Source organism: Carcharodon carcharias, chromosome 7 (genome assembly GCF_017639515.1).
Source record: "Carcharodon carcharias isolate sCarCar2 chromosome 7, sCarCar2.pri, whole genome shotgun sequence".
In the NCBI taxonomy this organism is placed as follows: domain Eukaryota; kingdom Metazoa; phylum Chordata; class Chondrichthyes; order Lamniformes; family Lamnidae; genus Carcharodon; species Carcharodon carcharias.
The window spans coordinates 167,894,362-167,914,857 of record NC_054473.1 but is presented as its reverse complement, the minus strand read 5'-3'; the positions used below and the strand labels follow the sequence as shown (position 1 = coordinate 167,914,857).

Below are 20,496 nucleotides of genomic sequence, written 5' to 3'. Positions count from 1 at the left end.
TATTCCACCGAACTTCAGAAGGACTGACACACTGGTTTCCACTATTGGCAGTTTAATATTTACTTCCGATATAGCGCTTAGATCCTTTAAAGTCAAGGGATGTTGTCCAAAGAATCCTCAACATTATACCACTAATAGCTGTCAAACTCAGTCTACTCAGGTTGAACACAAACTCAGATCTCAGAAATGAAAGACAATCTTGCAACACATTGCGCTACCCAGAAGATTATTCCTTTGAAAATTACATTTCTGAACTAAAAATGGAGTGTACCGAAGCCTATAGTAACAACTGATATTTTCTACTTCTTAGATTGCAATTCCATCAACTTCCACAACCATTTTTTGTATTGTAAAATCAAGTCCCTAAACTAGTTTCCCTGAAGTGAAGTGACGCAGTTTTAGAAACATCCTTTCCTTATGGTCTTCATCTCAGTAAAGTACTTGGCTTTACATTTTACTTCTTCCAATCAACTTATCCAGATGGTATTATGCTCCAGTGGTCACCCATGAGCTTACTCTTTAAGCAGCAGCCCATTTCATTTCACATGTTTTCAAATAAATTTCATATTTTATATTTCATTATGGCAGCAGTCAAATTTGTTAGGCAACCCAGCACTGAAGGAAGGAATAAAAGTAAGGGTCAAAAATTGGTCAAAAGAAATAAATTCTATCAAGCTATTAACTACATAGAAAAGAAAACCAGATGAAAATGTAATTATCTACACCCAAAAAAGGACTTGGGTGAAAAAAAATAGTAAATCAACTTGTAATAACTGGACTGAGGACAATAATTAAGTGATAAATTCTAGTACTGAGGTAATGCATGAGGCACTATAGTTTTAATGTGTTGAAAAATACCAGGAACGCATGAGAACAAATTTATATAGTATGTAGAGGTCACAATGTTGCATGTTGTAGCTCAATACTAAATGCAATGTTGGATACCATTTCCTAAACTAAGGGGTACAGGAAACAATAACTCCCCAGATAAGTCAACACCTGTAGCCATTCACGCACTGAGCACTTCCCTGGGTTTTTATTTCTAACATCCTTACTTCTAAAGTGATTTCTATTTACAAGGCTGGGCAGCTTTGTGGGTTTCTGTGTCCATTCATTTGTTCCAGTGTCAAGAGGAACAGACATGCTCCACTGATGTAAGCCTAAGGGCTCTGTCTCCCTGTCAGCTACAATGCATAGCAGGCAGGTCAGTGGTTATAATCTATTTAGTGATTGATTACTGTATGACAGGTAGCAGTTTTATTTTCTCTGGTGAATGAGATGGTAGGGTTTAGCTGCTTTTTGGCAAATGTGAAAATGGGCAATTTGACCTTTCTGTATCGGAGAATGTAGAAATTAATGCTGCTTTCCCTCCACTGAAGCTCTGCTTAATGAAATATGTTGATTCTCCGCTCTATTCTACTTTGATCATTACCTTAAATTCTTTTTTTTTAAAATTTAATGAAAGTTGTACAATATGTATGGAAAAACAATCAATTAGAAGGAGAAATTATTTCCTTCTATTTTCCTCCCAAACATGAGCAAAACAATATCAAGAACAATTTTTATCTATATAGAGCCTTTAGCATACATAGTAAAGCATCCCAAGATGTTTGAAAACTAATAGCAAAGGGTTTCAATCAAATTAATTCCAACTTTAATTCCACCAATTCAGAGTGGACACTAAGCCATGCAGCTTTGAGGTTATAGTCCCATCAAGAAAAATGAGGATCAAAGTACAATGGAAACTTCCTTTTAAACAAATTTACTCCCTGCTGACTTTGCTTCATAGGTCACATAATAAAAGCATAGCTTTATTTCGCTAATTCAAAGGCCTTTTGAGGCACTTCACTTTAAGGTTAAGTAGATTTAAGGAAGGCTATGACACTGCTAAGTGCTGAGGAGTATTCATTGGTGGTAGGATGAATCTGCTCTGCGTTATCTACTCAGAATCACAACGCTGTAGTCAATTGATCAGGCCTGTTTGTACCACCTCCTCACTCTGAAGCATGCACAGACCAAACTTACTAGTGAATCTCCCAGGATTTGCTAACAGTAAATCAGATAATGCCCTGTTAACAGCTATATTATTATATAATTTATTGTATATTCTTATACTGCTAAAATGGAACTATATTTAAACAGGATTATTCCATTAAGGTCAGAAAGCCTGTTGCTGTAGTTAAATACAACTCGAGGTCAATCACACTTTAACCACCGTCCACTCAGGGGCCTTTATGTATTGGGATATGTTTGCTAATTTCAGATTGCATTAGAGAAGTACCAAACATTTTATACTTACTTGCTTCCAAAGTGTTCTGTATAGAGTACATTGGCTATTTGGAATGATTTTATGTATTTGTCCATCCCTAATTGCTCTTGAACTTAACGGTTTGTCACACAATTTACAGAGCAGTTAAGAGTCAAACACATTGCTGTGATTCTGGGCTCACATGTAGGCCAGACCAGGGAAGGATGGCAGTTTTCCTTCCCTAAAGGGCATTAGTGAACTAGATGGGTTTTTACAACAATCAATGATAGATTCATGATGACCATTACTGAGACTAGCTTTTCAATTCCAGACTTATTAATTTAATTTAAATTCCACCAGCTGCCGTGTTAGGATTTGAACCCATGGCCCCAGCGCATTAGCTTGGAGCCTCTGGATTACTATTGCAGTGACATTACCACAGTCCTAGTGACATTTCCATGACCACCACTTCTCCATTCCACTATCAGATCTTCCATAGTGTTACTCATGCTCTTACAGAAGATGTTCAATTTTATAAGGTGAGAATTCAACCAAATTAACTCAACCAGTGTTTACATAACAACAGCTCCACTTCATGGCCGTAAAATCTGCAGGCATTCCGGTTCTGGTAGTTTGCCTTCTTGAAGAATTATTTTGTTTTGTTATACTTTATTAGAAATTTTAACACTAAAAGTTGATTGTGAGATTTGAAGTGTGATAGAGACACATGAAGGACAGGAAATGTGTGCCTAATGTTCTTCATCTCCTTATATGATGCAGGGCAGGATTTTAAAATAAAAGCAGTGTGAGGAGATTAAAACTGCAGGGTTCTGTTCACCTGCAGCCTCTAATCATTTCCAAGCCAGTGACAAACACAATATGGTCATTAGCAAGGGAAAACCTTGCCAACAAGAGCTGATTAATCTTAGAGCAAAAGGTCTCAGCTGGAATCACAATAAATTGGAGAAGATGAAGCAAATTTATCCACTCCTGCACCTGGGTGTATTGGATTGTTTGGCCACAGCATATACAAGCACATTACATGGTGAGGGCTACAATTTCCTAACAGAGACTAATATTTGTTGGTTAATTTAAATGGATGTGAAATCAGGCAGGCTCCATTGGTGTGTGCTTCCCCTGCACAAGTATGCTGCATTAGACCCACACATAGGAACACGAAACACGCTCCACTGCTTTTAGGTGTATTTATAGATGTGCAAGGGTTGATTAGCGAGGGGAACAGATTTGAAGTGATTGACTAAAGAACCAGAGGCGATATGGGGCAAAACATTTCTATGCAACAAATCGTTAGGATTTGGAAGGCACTGCCCGAGGGTGTTATGGAAACATGGCCAGAATTTTTTTGGCGCTTGCCCGACCCAAGCAAGCATAAAATGATGCGTGATGACGTTGGCCAATCATCCCAATGTCATTGCACGCTCGCGTGATATTTTGGTTGGTCGGCAGGCACATGCGGAAGTCGGCAGTGCACCCGCCGACAATTAACAGGACTATTAAGGCCATTAAAGTAATAATTGAATTAAATTTTTCACTGCCCGTCCAACCTTACAGTTGGCAGGCAGGTGAAAAGGCTAAGCGGCCTTTGGATTTTTTAGGAAACCCTCATCCACGGGCGAGATGAGGTTTCCAACAGCAATTAAAAATAAAATAAAAATTTAAACATTTCATTAAGAACGTGAGCCTGCTCATGTGACAGAGTCACATGAGGGGACACATTTTTCAACAATTTAAAATTCTTCATTTTTATTTCTTAAAACCTTCAGCTTCCCAAGGTAGCGCTGTGCCTCAGGGAGCTTTTCCAGCGCATACCTACGTGCATGCACGAAGTTGCCCACTCAACATCGTCCCCCCCCCCCCCCCCCCCCCCCCCCGCCCCCCCACACAGGCGCTGAGCGCTGCAGCACATGTTTCACGCTGGGCGAGCCTCAATTAGCCCGCCAGCGTGAAATCGCAGCCCAGCACCAATCGTGGACAGCAGTCGGCTTTCCGACTGCTCCTGCCAGCCTCTGCTAAACCCGCCTGACGAGGGCAACATCCTGGGCCATATTTAATAGAAGCTTTCAAAGGGGAATTGGATAAGAAATGAAGGAGAAAATAATTTCAGGAGTATGGAAAAAGAATGGGAGAGCGGGACTAACTGGATTTCTTTTCGAAAGAGTCAATGCATACTCAGTGAGGTGAAAAGTCCTTGTGTGCCATACTCTTCTATGATTCCAGGTATGTATGCAAGATATATTTCTCTGTATATATTGGCCTGAATTTTTCCCACGTCGGGCGGGCTCGGCGGGAGTGGGGAAGCCGACCACCCGCCCATGGTCGGCTCCACACCGCAATTAAGGCCCACCCTGCATGGATTGTGAGCGGTAGCACTATGTGCAGGCGAGGAGAGGAGGGAGAGCGGGCCTCGCACAAAGAAGGAGTGCTTCAATCTCCCTGAGGCACGGAGCTGCTTCAGGGGATTGAAGCGCTTTTTGAAAAAAATTATGGAGTCATAGAGGTCTACACCCTTCCTATGATGCAGATTCCAGAACTGCACGTAATACTCTTGCTGTGGCCTAACCAGCGTTTTATACAGTTCCAGCATAATCTCCCTGCTCTTATATTCTATGCCTCGACTAATAAAGGCAAGTATCCCATATGCCTTCTTAACCATCTTAACGATCTGTCCAGCTACTTTAAGGGACTGGTGAACATGCACACTAAGGTGCCCTGAATCTCGGTACTTCCCGGAGTCCTACCATTCATCATGTGTTCCCATGCCTTGTTTGTCCTGCCCAAGTGCATCACTCACACTTATCCAGATTAAATTCCATTTGCCACTGATCAGCCCATCTGACCAGCCCGTCTATATCCTCCTCTAATCTAAGGCTATCCTCCTCACTATTTACCACCCCAACAATTTTTTGTGTCATCCGCGAACTTACTGATCAGCCCTCCTACATTCAAGTCTACATCGTTTATATATACCACAAACAGCAAGGGACCCAACACCAATCCCTGTGGAACCCCAATGGACACAGGCATCCAGTCACAAAAACACCCTTTGACCATCACCCTCTGCTTCCTGCCACTCAGCCAATTCTGGATCCAATTTGCCACATTGCCTTGGATCCCATGGGCTCTTACCTTCGTTATCAGTTTCCCATGTGGGACCTTATCAAAAGTCTTGCTGAAGTCCAAGGAGACTACGTCAAATGCATTGCCCTCATCTACACACCTGGTCACTTCTTCGAAAAATTCAATCAAATTGGTCAGACATGACGTCCCCTTAACAAAACCATGCTGACTGTCCTTGATTGATCCCTGCCTCTCCAAGTGTAGATTAATTCTGTCCCTCAGAATTGGTTCCAACAGTTTCCCCACCACTGAGGTTAGGCTAACTGGCCTGTAGTTCCCTGGTTTATCCCTTCCTCCCTTCTTTAAGTAATAAATGCAATAAAAATTCAATGAAACATGTCCCCTCATGTGACTGTGTCACATGAGAAGGGACATGTTTTTAACGTCAAAAGAACGTTTTTATTTAATGTGTAATAGCTTGTGAATGAGGCTTCCTAAATTGTAAAGGCCGCTTGGCCTTTTCGCCTACCTGCCAACCATTAGGTTGGATGGGCAGCGTAAATTTCAACTTAATTACCTTGTTAATGGCCTTAATAGGCCTTTCAATTATCAGTGGGTGCGCAGCCGACTCCAGCGCACGTCCGCTGAACGAAATACCATTGCTATCCATAGCTCCAGGTTACATGATGTAATGTAACATGCATGTAAAAGTGTATGTTGCCACAGAAACTCAAACTACCTTAGGTGATCTGTAACACACCACCACAATACATAAAGAAAAACAGAGATTATGGTAGAGTAAAGCATCCAACTATGATGAATTTAATCAGCTCATTGTAAAATTTGGTATAGGTTCCTATGGTCAACCATGGAGAACTCATCCAACATCAATAAATTGAATGATTCCTGTTGCCTCTCTGGTATATGGGCTTAATTGATTTCACAGTTCACTCATTCAAGGAATACTATGTGAAACTATGTGAGAATTATTCTCACACACAAATACAGATATTAGGAACTAACAATCACCAATTTAGTATTTTTTATATAGTATTATAAATGCAATATGTGTAGCTGATGTCCCATTTACAGTTTGTTACTATGATCTGGCTTACTGAAATAAAAACCAGAGATAAAATTTCTGATGGAAATATTAAACATCTTTGAAATGCATTTCTTGTAAATGTTTCCAGTAAACAGAAGCTGAGTTAATGAATCAGTACATCTTTCCTCAAAATAAACTAGCCATGCCTTAACAATTTACAGATTATCTCAATGTTTAGAATAATTTTGCGAATTTATTAATATTTTGGAATGAGACACATTATTTACCTTGCTACAGATGTCCTCCAGCAAACCTTGTGAGGTACTCTTTAAATATTGGGACAAAATCGCCTTTGCATAATGCTAGGAACTATCGTTAAGAGAAACTATCTACAATCCTTAAGAATCATATAAAGCATTCATATGGAAAGGGATTTAATATGATTCCTCTGTTGGCAAGGGGGTAAAAACCAATCTACATATCAGGGGCTGTAGTGATTTTGACAATATTACAGCAAGCAAGCAGATAAAACACTAAGTAAATGGCCTTTTTAGATATTGGAATGGGTTCTTTTGTGTATTATGTCAAAATCTGGACTGTTTCTTTTCTAATATCAGAAAGTGATGTGAGCAGGAACTGTTAACAAAACAATGAACAATGTGAAATAGGGTCTACAAGGTCACAATAACATCATTCATTTAATAATTCTTTTAAAATAGAAAAACATTCCAAATCAGTTCACAGAAGCATTATCAAAGAAATGACCACCAAATTATATATTCAGGCAGGCGATCTAAAACTTGCTTAAAGAGGTTAATATTAAGGAGGACCTTTAAAGGAGGAAAGGATAAAAAATTGCAGGGTGCAGAGTCTCGATATTTGAAGGTCCAGGTTGTCAAAAGGATGAAGAGTACACTATAAAAACGGAGTCAGAGGAACAGAGTGTTCAGAGACACTATAGGGCTGGAGGAAGTTGTTGGTAGAGGGTACGGAAAGGCTTTAAACATGAGGGTGAGAATTTCAAATCTGAAGTGTGGGGGGCCAACAGCCACTGTAGATCAGTGAGAACAGGGTTGATGGGTGAGTGACTTTGTACAACATAGGATATGGGCAACAGAGTTCTAGATGAGCTAATGTTTACTGAGGATGGAGGATATGGAAGGTCATTCCAAAGGATATTGGAACAATTGTGCTTGGAGGTGAAGGTTGCAGCAGCGGATAGGCTGAAGGAAAGGGAACATTACAGAGGTGAAAGTATGTGATCTTTGTAATGGAGTGGATATGGGATCAGGAACTCAGCTCAGGGTTGAATAGGATACTAAATGCATGAGTATCCTGGTTCAGCCTGAGAAAAAGGCCTGAATTTTTCCAATTGCCCGACTTGATGGGTAACACATCCTCACCAACTCTGAGTGCCCTGCAGCCATTCCACACTCAAAGGAGTGTAAAGTGGCTGCAGGTGGAACTTCCACCCCTCACTTGGGAGGAAGTCCCGCCTTAGTGAGCCGCCGGCCAATCTGATGAGTCAGCAGATCTCCAACCCTGCAGTGCACTGATGAGGCAACGCCGGAGGACAGCTGAGACTATGTCCGGGCACCGGAGACCCAGATGAGTCTAAAGGTCACCGGGCAGGGAGAGTAGGGAAATGTCTGGGGGTGTGCAAAGGAGGTGATCGGGGTCTCAAGGGAGAGGCCAGGGTGGGGGTTGGGGTGGGGGTGTGGAGGGAGATCCAGAGGCCACTGGGCTTTAAGATGGGAGGGATGGGGGGTACGCCCAACTTCAGAAGGAAGCTTCTGATGGAGGTCCCCCTACTTCCCGCCCAAGATCCAACTCCATTGACTTTGGGACTTTCCCCACACAACTTGCAACTTCAATCCTCCTGCCAGCCTGAAACTTGAGGCTGAGTGGGAAACAGCCATTAAGTGGCCAATTACTGGCCACTTAAGTGCGTCAACTGGGACAAGGGCCAGCTTCCTGTCCAAGGCATAAAATCGCTGTGTGGTCAGGGTGGGCGGTAACCCGGAGGGAATTCTGACACTTCAATTTCATGCTCCCTACCCCCCTACCATTAAACCCGCTGGTGTGGGGGGGTAAAATTCTGGCCAATAGATGCTGCGTGAAATGGAATTGAAAGTAAACGTGTGGAGCTATAGAATCTGCAGCTATGTCTGACATTTGGGCTTGGTAATCTTCCATTCAAGACTTATGCTAATGCTTGGCAAGGTTGCACATATGCAATGCTGCATCTCACAGGAAAAAATATTAGACGGCAAGACTCAGTCCTATCTAAGAATGTACATTCTGTTGATTTATTGGGAGCAACATCATGTAGAAGTTAATTCCCTGCACGAAACTATCCTCTTAAATGAGGATAAATACAACCAAAGTTACAAAACAAAACAAATGAGAGGTTCTCTGCAGATGAATTATAATGCTGAAATAATATTGCACTTAAGCTTTTTCCAACATTACAGAGTTCTTTGTGTTTATATTTCAAAAACAATAGTTCAACCTGAGCAGTTACTAATGATTATGATTTGATGATTTGCAATGTTTCCTGGAAATGGGCCTTGTGCTGAATGTTGCTGCCTGCTACATTGCTTTCATCACAAAAGTTTTTTTTTAATGGCGCAGAAGTCTATTTGAGGATAGTCATAAAGAGTCTTAATTTCTTTAATTTATGCAATAACACATCCCAAAGAGTTCAGTTAAAAAGGGGAACATTGAACACAAACACAATAATCAAGATAGACCTTTCACTCACCTCTCGGTCCAAGATGGAAGGTGGCACCACAGTAACAATGTCTCCTTTCTCTGGGTCTATGTAGAACATGTTTGGAGATGGTGTCTCTGGAGTCTGTTTAATGATGCTGTAGCGCAGAACTGCGTTGTCTGTATTGGGGTCATCTGCATCGTAAGCTGTCATTCGCATTACAGTAGTTCCTAGAATGGGAGTTATAACGACAGTTTATATCACTTGTTTATTTTTTTACTTTCTGCAGCAGTTAAGATAAATGTCAGTGTGTGCTTTCCTGATATTTTCCTACTAAGCCCAGCCTCAGTGCTGTGTCTAAAAATATCAGTAAATGTATTGTAGGCACTGAAGCCTGGGTGTAAATATCAGCAGATTTCCAGCTTCCCAACCCTCCAGCATCATACACCTGCTTTCCTTTATCTCTACAGCTCCTCCAATGAGTTACAAGATCAAAAACTGACTAGCTTGGGAGAATGGGCACCTGATTAGGAAACAATTGCCAATAAATGACAGATTCACACAAACACCTGGATTTCACCAAGTCGGGGTGACTCAGGAGCCCTTTAAAAATGGCAGGCATGCCCCAATTCCGGGATTTCCAACCCTATTCCTGGGTGGTCTGATTTTTCGGAGTGCCTTTAAAGGGTGTGGGCTGGTTCCTGTCAAAAGCCCGCATCCAGCATTTCCGACATGGCTGGCTCCATTGCAGAGATAAACATCTCCTACTCCTCTGCAATTTTCATGGAGTCGGGCCAAGTTTTTAAAAGAATCGTGGTTCATGGCCCCTCGGAGACGTCGCGATTGCTAGTCTGCATGAAAGGACCTCTTAAAAGATAAGTTCAAAAGGTCCTCCTCACGCCTGCCATGCCAAACTATGGCACTTCCATGGTCACTGACTCACTACACAATATATAAAATTAATGAACCCTATAGTGACAGTAGGATGTGTAAAAAAAAAAGCTTCCTTAAAAAATAAATGAATATAAATATATATCATTTATAACTTTCTCCTATGCTGAAAAAAGTCATTTCACTACAAGTAAATGAAAATGACAATCATCTAGACCCTTTAAAGTAAAAGTAACAAAAACCACAAACCCTTGAAACCACTTAACCTTGTTTAAAGAAACATTGTGAAATTGAAAACAGAGATTAGAGAATCTGAGCTATCAATCAAACAATGTTTTCTCTGGGGTGCAGGTGTTTTAGTACTCTAATGGTTGTCTGAGTTCTCAGCCAAGCATACGTGAAGAGGTTTGGCTAAGAGCCCAGACATCCATTACACTTGTTGTACCTGGTGTACCTGGTGAGGCCTTAAATTCCAGCACCTGATCTGGGAGGTCTGTGGCTTTGTTCCCTATGCATTCTCAGAACTCATAAGTTAATGTATCTGCCACATAAAAACATTTTTGTAAAAAAAAAATTCTGCTCTGTAGTTTAACAGTGGTTGAAACAGAATCTCAAACATTTAGGAGCTAGTCACTGGATTTCAGGTGAATTGGCTGCTTCAACCAACAGTTTACATCACGATGGAATTGCTGAAAGCCTCCAAGGAAAAATGCACATTCAAATTAATCAAAAAGAGCGATGGTACCCACATCAATGCCAAGGGAAACAGCAAAGATTTCAGTGATATACTGGCAGCAAAAAAGAACTGCAGCTGCACGGAAAGATTAATCTTACAAAATTATTACCATTAAAGTTATTTTAAAGTTAAAAAATAGTGAGGCTTTGATAGTACTTGTGGCCTTGTTGGAAAATGATTTCCATTTGCCTCAGACTAGTTTACAACTGGAATTTATTTATGAGTCAAAAAGTAATTTCCCAACATTTGCAGATGATCTCAGAGTGCTGACTGGTTCGCTGATGGTTTTCAACAAAAACCCGCTTTTTATTCCCAACATTCATAAGAATGGTAACTGATCAACACTTCATGATCATATTGAATGGCGGAGCAGGTTTGGCGGGCAATATGGTTCACTTCTGCTCCAACGTTTTGTGTTCTTTTATTTTGGTGTTCAAGCAGTAGCAACAGCAAACATTAAAAACAAATGCTGAGTGAATTTCAGACTTAAAAGGGTTTCTTTTTAAGAAGTGATAACCATTTACAGTGTTATTTTCTGCCATGTTTTATTTAGGGTTTATAATGTATGATCTCTCTATCATAGCCAAGAAAACTCACAGTTCTCAGAGGTATAGCATCATCCAGCCAGATAGGCCACAATTCTTGTTACAGTCCTGTGCATTGCTACATCTCCATTGTAACATAAAAAATGTTGGATACTTTTTAGGAATGTCCCATCCCTTGATGGCTGCCTGGTTAGCCCCCCCCCACCCCGCACCCCGCCCACCCCCCCATCGCTGGACAGTATACTTATGCATGTATTGGGTGAGGGCAGAATTGAGCTCAGCTGCGATGGCTATTTTGAACAACTTGCTGGCATCCTAGCCTCAGGCATACAGAACGACGATTGGTTGAATTGTAAAAGGGTGTGGAACCATACTGGAGCACAAGTCAGCACATTCAGAAGAGTAAGGAAGAAAATAAAGAGGTGCAGAAAGGTTGAAGTTCAATTTATTCTTCACTAGGTGCTAACGCAGCAAGGATGGAAAATATTTTTCAAAGCAGAAAAAGGTCATATCAGGTTTCACAAGAAATATTAACTTAACATTTCCATAAATGTCAAATATGCAAGGTATGATCTTACTTTGACCCAATGTTCTGATGTAGGTCAGCTAGATTTATTACAGTTCTTCATATAGCTCACATCGTACAAAAAAACACAAGTCTTGTTCCTTGATGCAATTATATCAGGATCTATCATCCTTGAAAAGAGGTCCTGTGACAATGGCTTCAAGGGGTTCTATGTATTCTCAGAATCCAGCTTAAGAATTCTCTTAAGTAAAAGAAATGAAAGATTTGCATCACAACCACCAGATGTATCAAAGTGATTTACAGACAATTAAATACTTTTTGACATGTAGTCACTGTTGTAAAGTGGGGAACGCAGCAAAAAATTTGCATACAGCAAACTCCCACAAACAGCAATGTGATAATGACTAGATAATCTATTTTTTCTTGTGATGTTAATTGAGGGATAGATATTGACCAGAACACTGGGCATTACTCACTAGCTGTTCTTCAAAATAGTGCCATGGGATCTTTTACATGGGGTTTCAGTTTAACATCTTATCTGAAAGAAGGCACCTCGTATGGTGCCACATCCTCTCAGTACTGCACTGGGGAGTCAGCTTTGATTTTCATACTCAAGCCCTGGAGTGGGGCTTGAACCTAGAACCTTACGACTCAGAGCTGAGAGTGCTACCAACTGACACACGGCTCACACTACGAAATAAAAGCAAACACTTGCTCATCTGGGATTGTTAGCAGCTGAACTAACAAAAAGTAGCTACAACACAAACTTCTTATTAAATAGATCTGCAGCTAGCATTTAACTGCCGGCATTGAAATTTGAATAGAACTAAATCCTCACCAGTTTGATAATCTGAAAATAATTGTGGCACTTTAAAAAAAAAAATCATTCTGGTAAATTATGGGTACACAACGTTCTAAAGATGCCCATTTTTAAAAAAAATAATTATGGTTTAAACTTGGGTGTTGCTAATGCAGGGAATGAAGAAAAAGTTCAGTTAATGTTCTGAAGCCGAATAACTAGGCTGGTGGAGACGGATTTAAACAGGGGTCATGGGATGGGAGATGTAAATTGAAGACAAAGGACAAGGCAACAGACCAGGGTAGCGCTATGGGTGATCATAACCAGAGTGTGCAGGAAGGGCGAAAATGGACAAACTTAAGGGTGTCCCAGTAGGTAAGGCCAGAGTAAGATGCCCACGAACAGTAGCTACACTATAGGACAGAGTACACAGGAATAAATAATGGAGGCTTGTAAGAAAGGTACTGCAATAATCATGGGTGATTTTAATCTTCATAGATATTGGACAAATCAGATTAGCAAAGGTAGCCTGGAAACTGAGTTCATAAGAGTGTATTCAAGACATTTTCTTAGAGCAGTACATTCTGGTGCCAACCAGGGAGCAGGCTATTTTAGACCCGGTAATGTGCAATGAGACATTAATTAATGAACTCAGAGTAAAAAAACCTTGAAGCAACAATGATGATAACATGACAGAATTTCACATTCAGTTTGAAATGGAAAAGTGAGTCTAAGACTAGTATTTTAAATCTGAATAAAGGTAATTATAAGAGTATGAAAGCTGACCTAGCTAAAGTGAACTGGGAAACTAGGCTAAAAGGTAACATAGTAGAGAAGAGGCAGCAGGCTTTTAAGGAGATATTTAATAGCTCTCAGCAAAGATTTATCCCATTGAAAAAGAAAGACTCTGAGAAGGATGCATCATCTATGGCTGAATAGAAAGTTAAGGATAGTATCAAATTGAAAGAAACACTGTACAAATCTGCAAAGATTAGCGGACAGGAGATTGGTCAAGTTTTAAGAACCAGCAAAGAATGACTAAAAACACAATGAAGAGGGAGAAAGAAGAGGATAAGAGAATGCTAACTAGTAATATTGTTATGATCTCAGCTGGTGTTACTACTAGACAAGTCAGATTCCAAGGCCAAATTCGACTTGATAGATCCTAACTTTTATTTTTTGTTCAGAAACGTGGAGGGTGGCTACTGAACAGGGTCACAGGAGTCAGCTGATGAACTTTTAACAAAAGAATAAAACATTTATTAAACAAGAAAAGATGATCTATATTACAATACTCCTTCACCCACAACTATAACATTACAGATATATACAGATCTGTAAGGATAACACAAATTACAAAAGCTATCTTATACTCTCATGTTCCTAGCAAGTACACTGCTCATGTAAACCAATAGGCGATCTGTAGTCAGGCACGCCTCACTCTGAAACAAGGGCAGAAATTTCTGTGCCCGTTGTTGTTGGGCATGCTTGGGGTGTGAGTGGACAATATGGTGAGAAGGCCAAAAATTAGTAAATTGGTTTCACGATGTCGTGAACCCAGTTTGCGATCATCCACTCAGCCCGTCAATGGCAGGCCGCGTTTCCCACCATCAGACACTGGGAACCTCATTATAATGCCACTGCACATCATGATAAGGCTAGCCTACCAGACTCATCCCTCACATTGGATTATCCACCCACAAAACATGTAATTGCTGTACCTGCATACTAACGTTCTGTGATTTATGTACCAGGGCAGCCAAATCCCTCTGTACTACTGAATTCTGCAATCTCTCTCCACTTAAATAGTACACTGCTTTTCTATTCTTCCTGCCAAAGTGGACAAGTTCACATTTCCCACATTGTACTGCGTCTGCCAAATTTTTGCCCACTTACTGTCTATATCCCTTTGCAGACTCTTTACCTCCTCTTGACAATTTACTTTCCTACCTATCTTGATGCCATCATCTACCATATATTTGGTCCCTTCATCCAAATCATTGATGTAGATTGTAAATAGTTGAGGCCCCAGCACTAATCCCTGTGGCACTCCATTAGTTACAGCTTGTCAATCCAAAAATGAGCCATCATCCCTATTCTTAGCTTCCAGTTAGCTAACTAATCCTTTACCCATGCTAATATGTTACCCCCCTACACTATGTGCTCTTATCTTATGTAGTAACCTTTGACGTTGCACCTTATCAAATGCCTTCTGGAAATCCACGGACATCACATCCACAGGTTCTCCTTTATCCACTTTGCTTGTTACTTCCTCAAATAACTCTACTAAATTAGTTAAACACAATTTATTTTTCACAAAGCAATGTTGACTCTGCTTGATCAAATTATGACTTTCTAAGTATCCTGCTATAGCCTCCTTAATAATGGGTTCTAGTGATCTCTCTGTGAAAGATTTTAAGTTAACTGGCCTGTAGTTTCCTGCATTCTCTCCCTATGCTTTCTGGAATAATGATGTTATATTAACTATTTTCCAATCGACTGGAATCCTTCCAGAGTCTGAGTAATTTTGGAAGATTCTATCCAATGCATTTACAACTCTGCAGCCATGCCATATAAGACTTAGGATTCAGGCTATCTGGTCCTGGGGACCTGTCAGCCTTTAGGTCCAATTGTTTTCCTAGCACCTTTTCCCTAGTGATGGTGATTGTTTTAAGCACCTCCCTCCCATTCTCAAGTATTTTCAAGTATCTTTGTGAAGCTTTCTAAGTCTTTTACAGTGAAGACAGGCATAAACACTTCAACACTTCTGCCTTTTCCTTGTTTTCCATTATCAATTTCTCAGACTCTTATCTCTGGAGCAGCCCCCAGATTTAGTGACACATCTCTCGAGCACCTTTTGGATGCAGTGGAGGTCCACCGTGATCTCTTCTACCCCGGCACTGGTCGCAGGAGGGGCAGCAACATTACCACTCCAGCTTGGTAGGCAATGGCAGTGGTGATCAGTGAAAACGCTGCACAGAAGAGGTTGGCCATCTAATGTAGGTAGAGGATGAATGATCTCATCTGTGTCACCAGGGTAAGGTAGCCATCTCATCAAGCTGAACTCACACACTCAAGCCCATCACATATTCACTGGCATCTCACTTAATGTCAGCTCAAGGGACATCACCACTCACCCTTTCAGACACACCCTCTCATCTCCATCTGGCCTCATCTGTTCTGGAGACTGCCTCCTGGGTCCTCACCATCTTGAGGCCACTTGCACAGATCAACCTGTACCCCCACACAAACCCTGGGTTACCCCCCTTCCTCAGTACAGCCCTCACCGTCTTCCTTTGCCTGAGGCCACTTCTCTCCCTTCCCCAAGCAAGCCCTAGCCAAAACCACCCCCACTTTATGGCTGGTGTAGTAGGTGGAGACCTTCCATGTGAGCCCCCTTAAAAGTGATGCAGTGCTGTCTGCGAAGCCTGGCGCTGATGACAGTGAATGCTGCCTGAAGGAAGATAAGCAAACAAACCTTGAAGTCCCAAGTGAAGTGCAGCTTTCCAGGTGCATGTTGCTTATGTACAGTTGTGAAACATGTCAGCAAAAGGCAAATGGAAGGTTGGCACTTATTGCAAGGCAAACAAAATATAAAAGTAGGTAAGTTTTATTGCAGGGCTTGGTGAGACCACATCTGGAATGCTGTGTACAGTTTTGGTCGCCATGTTTGAAGAAAGATATAATTACATTACAAGCTGTTCACAGGAGGCTCCCGTGACCCATTCCTGGGATGAGGGGCTTATCTGTTCAACCTTTCTTCATAAGATTTGGATAAGTAGATCACTTTTGAGTTGGCAAGCTGTAACGAAGTAGGAAAGTAAGTTGTCAAGGGAATATAATGGACAGGATGCTCCCGGCCCTCCTGCTGCTGGGATCGTCCGGTTCAGCCAAGAGTCAATGGACTGTTGGCTGGGCCGCCAAATTGCCTGTGGTGAGTCCCACCATGACAGGGCCAGAAAATCCTGAGCAGTGAGTCTGCAAAGGGATTTAGATAAGTTAGGTGAGTGGGTAGAAATCTCACAAATGGGGTAGAATATATCCCTTGGCAGGCGGGCAGGCCCCACCGACTCGGCAGCGGACAGGCAGCCGAAACCCGCCGCCGAAACAGGGCCTGCCACCATTTTGAGTGGGTGGGCCAATTAAGGCCCGCCCAGCGGCCTGCCTGACAGGAAGCGTTATGCACTTCCTGTTCCGGGTGTGGGGGAGGGAATCCCCAACTGTCAAAGTGCGCTCTTTCATGCACGCAAGTGAAAGAGCGCACTGCTCCCGGAGGCAAAGTCCTGTCTCAGGGAGTTTAGTGACAGGGAAGTAAAGTCAAAAAATAGAGACATTTTAAAATTATTAACATGTCCCCCTCATGTGACAATGTCACATGAGATGGGACATGTTGATAACAAACTCAAAATTTATTATATTTTAACAAAACGGTAATGAAACGCCGGTGGATGAAGTTATGAAGTTACATTAATAATCTACAGGCCGCTGAGGCTCCTGGCCTGCCCACCAGCCTTAAGGTTGGCCGGGCAGGGCATTTAACTATCTTAATGAGCCTGTAATGGCTTTAATTGGCCACTGACAGATCGGCTGGTGCACAGCTGATTTCACTGTCCGCCCACCTTCTTTAAGGTTTAAATGGCCCGGGATGACGTTGGGGGTTCATCCCACATCATTTTCCCCTCAGCGAGCCCCCCCCCAACCCCCCAAATTGCTGAGAGGAAAATCCTGGCCATGGAGTATATTGTGGGAAAATGTGAATTTGTCTGTTTTAGCAGGAATAATACAAAAGCAGTTTATTATTTAAATGGAGAGAGACTGGAGAACAGTACAATACAGAAGGACCTGGGTGTCCTGATACGTGAATTACAAGAAGCTAATATGCAGGTAATGCAAGTGATTGGGAAGGCAAATGGAATGTTAACATTCCAAGGGGAAATTCAGTATAAAAGTAGGCATGTGTTGCTACAGCGGTACAGGGCATTATTGAGACTGCATCTGGAGTACTGTGTACAGTTTTGGTCTATTTACTTTAGAAAGGATATAATTGTATTAGAAGCACTTCATAGAAAGTTCACTCAACACATTCCTAGGATTAAAGGGTTATCTTGAGATGCCCACTGGAGTTTAGAAGAATGAGAGGTGATCTTATTGAAACCTATAAGGTCCTGAGAGAATTTGACCGACTGGATATTAAGAGGATGCTTCCTCATATTGGGGAATCTAGAATGAGGAGACATAGTTTAAAAATGGGGGTCTCCCATTTAAGATTGAAATAGGGAGAGTTTTCTCTCAGAGGGTCACTGGTCTGTGGAATTCTGTTTCCCATAAAGCAGTGAATTTTTCAGGGCAGAGTTGGATATATTTTTGATCAACAATGGAGTCAAGAGTTATGGGGCCGCAGACAGGAAAGTGTAGTTGAGGATACTACCAGATCAACCATGATCTTATCAAATTATCTACTCCTAATTCTTGTGTTCACTGGAAACAGTGGGAGCAGTTTCGAACGATACGCTGTCCATTTCTAGCCTGAAGAATAGGGGACCGACAATTAAAAAATGAGGATTTCTCAGTCACCCTTTTTTGACAAGAGGAAGCAGTTTTCCAGGTGGGTCTGTAAAGGGGTGAGCTGCCTGTACTCCAGGCTACCCAGGCCATGGTGACAGATGAGGAAACTCTGTCAGTAGAACGGTTCAAAATGGATAAGGAGGAAGTGCTGAAAAGATAGTCGGCACTTAAAGTTGACAAGGCACCAGGACCAGATGGGATGCATCCAAGGATACTGAACGAAGTGAGAGTAGAAATTGCAGGGGCACTGGCCATAATCTTTCAGTCTTTCCTAGACTCAGGAGTGGTGCCAGAGGACTGGAGAATTGCAAACATTACTCCCTTGTTCAAAAAAGATTGTATGGATAAGCCCAGCAATTACTGACCAGTCAGTTTAACTTCAGTGGTAGGGAAGATTCTAGAAACAATTATTCAGGATAGAATTAGTAGTCACATGGAAAAATATGGGTTGATAAGGAAGAGCTAGCATGGATTTCTAAAGGAGAAATCGTGTTTAACAAACTTGGAGTTTTTTTGAAGAGTTAACAGAAAAGGTCACTGAGTGGCACCCTCCTCGACCTGTGGAGCTGAAGCAGCTGGGGTCACAGAAGAGGGGATTCAGATGGGCCAGACACTCTTGGAGCCCGCTCACACCACCAAACACGCCCAATGCCAGCAGGCACAGAAAAGTCCACCCCATGTTTCTGGAGTACATGTCCAGGCATTTGGATTACTAGTAACATTACTGCCATGCTAACATTCCTCTTAATAATAGGAGAGTGGGATATCAATTGGCTCTTATGCTGAGCCAGCCAGTAAGTAGGGCCTCAGAGGAATAATTGTCTTGGGGAAGGGACCTTAAATGGACCTTAAATGAGAGCACGTCCACCATCAAAATGGCAGTGTTTCCCGGGAATGCATAATTAATGCGGTGGGTTTGGGACGATACGGCGTGAGAAGCCGCCATTGCGGCCAATGGGTAAATTGCTGTTTTTCCTGCCCATTACCACGCTTAGTGCAAATCTTGGACGAAATCATCCATGATTTCAAACCCCACCATGGAAACAGCAGGAATTTAAGTTCAATTAAGTGATAAATCTGGAATAAAATGCCAGTTTCATTTATAATGATCATGAAACCACCAATTGCCATAAAAGCCCAATTGGTTCACTGAAATCTGCCAGCTTTACCCCATCTGTCCTATATGTGATTCCAGATCCATGGCAATGTGGTTAATTCTTAACTGCCCTCTGAAATGGAGTAGCAAGTCACTCAGTTGTACCAAAGATGCGACAGAAAAGCAAGTTCTTTGGGTGTACTTACACCACGTGATCCACCTCAAAAAGGCGGCTCACCATAACCTTCTCAAGGGCCTTTGGAGTTGGGTAATAAATGCTGAGTTTGCCAATGACCCTCATCCCAAAAATGAATAGTGAGGAGAAAAAAAAAACAGGTAAAGCCTAGCAGGGCACTTCCTAGCAGCACGTCAGTAAGGCCTGGGCCTCAAAATGACTTGGACCTCATGTTGGCATGGATGGGTGTTGGAGGAGATGCTGCCTTAAAATCGCTGCAAGTATCTCCTTAAGAAAAAGTCTATTTCCCACTGCCACACCATAACAAAATAAATGGTATCTACCCTGAATTACCACATAGGTTGACACAAATTTCTTCTAGAGGTTTAGGCACACAACCTCTATTCTCTCACTAAACACTCACAGCCAAATACATTGGGACCACTCTGTAACACAGTCTGAAATAGCATGGAGCTCAGTATAACACACCCATCATGGACTCCAAAACTTTCAAGTAAATTTATCATTTCATAAAGTATCTCACAGCATTCATCCACAAATGATTTAGAACCAGCCAATGAGATAGCAACACCATGACTAATCGAGGTGCAAATTTTCTCTGTATAAATACTGGTCAACTCGCACTGATACCCATACAACACTCAATGTGAAATCATATATACTGACTCACAAAAGAGAAAGTTTCACACCATTGCCAAGAGGCTGAAAATCATCGCCCAGATCAAGCAAGCTTCCAGACAAAAAAATTGGGAATCGCTGAATTAATGCTTCATAGGTGGCTTAAGGATGATCGAAGCTGAGAAGGGTGTTGATGGAGATGAATGAAGTTGGCCAAGCAAGAAGGAAAGCTCTAAATGCTGACAACACACCTCTCCACAAGGTCGAATACTCGGTTCACCCAGCAGAGAGCCATATCTGCATCTGGTACTGTTATTCAAGCTCATGTTAAGAGATTTTGTGAACAAATTAATGGAAATACCAATACCCCTGTAGAGTTGGAAGCTAGCAAAGGGTGGTTAGCAAGTGCTAAGGACATGGTTGAGAGAGAATTGAAACTC

General features: G+C 41.7%; 1 protein-coding gene across 2 annotated transcripts in view; it reads right to left on the bottom strand.

The window, feature by feature from the left end:
* Positions 1-20,496, bottom strand: part of cdh13 (cadherin 13, H-cadherin (heart)) — a 1,064,070-nt gene that overhangs the window by 325,622 nt on the left and 717,952 nt on the right. For both annotated transcript variants that reach the window (XM_041191002.1, XM_041191003.1), the window contains exon 7: positions 9,136-9,314. In XM_041191002.1, the coding sequence (XP_041046936.1) occupies positions 9,136-9,314 (179 nt within the window). The remainder of the gene's footprint in view (positions 1-9,135; positions 9,315-20,496) is intronic.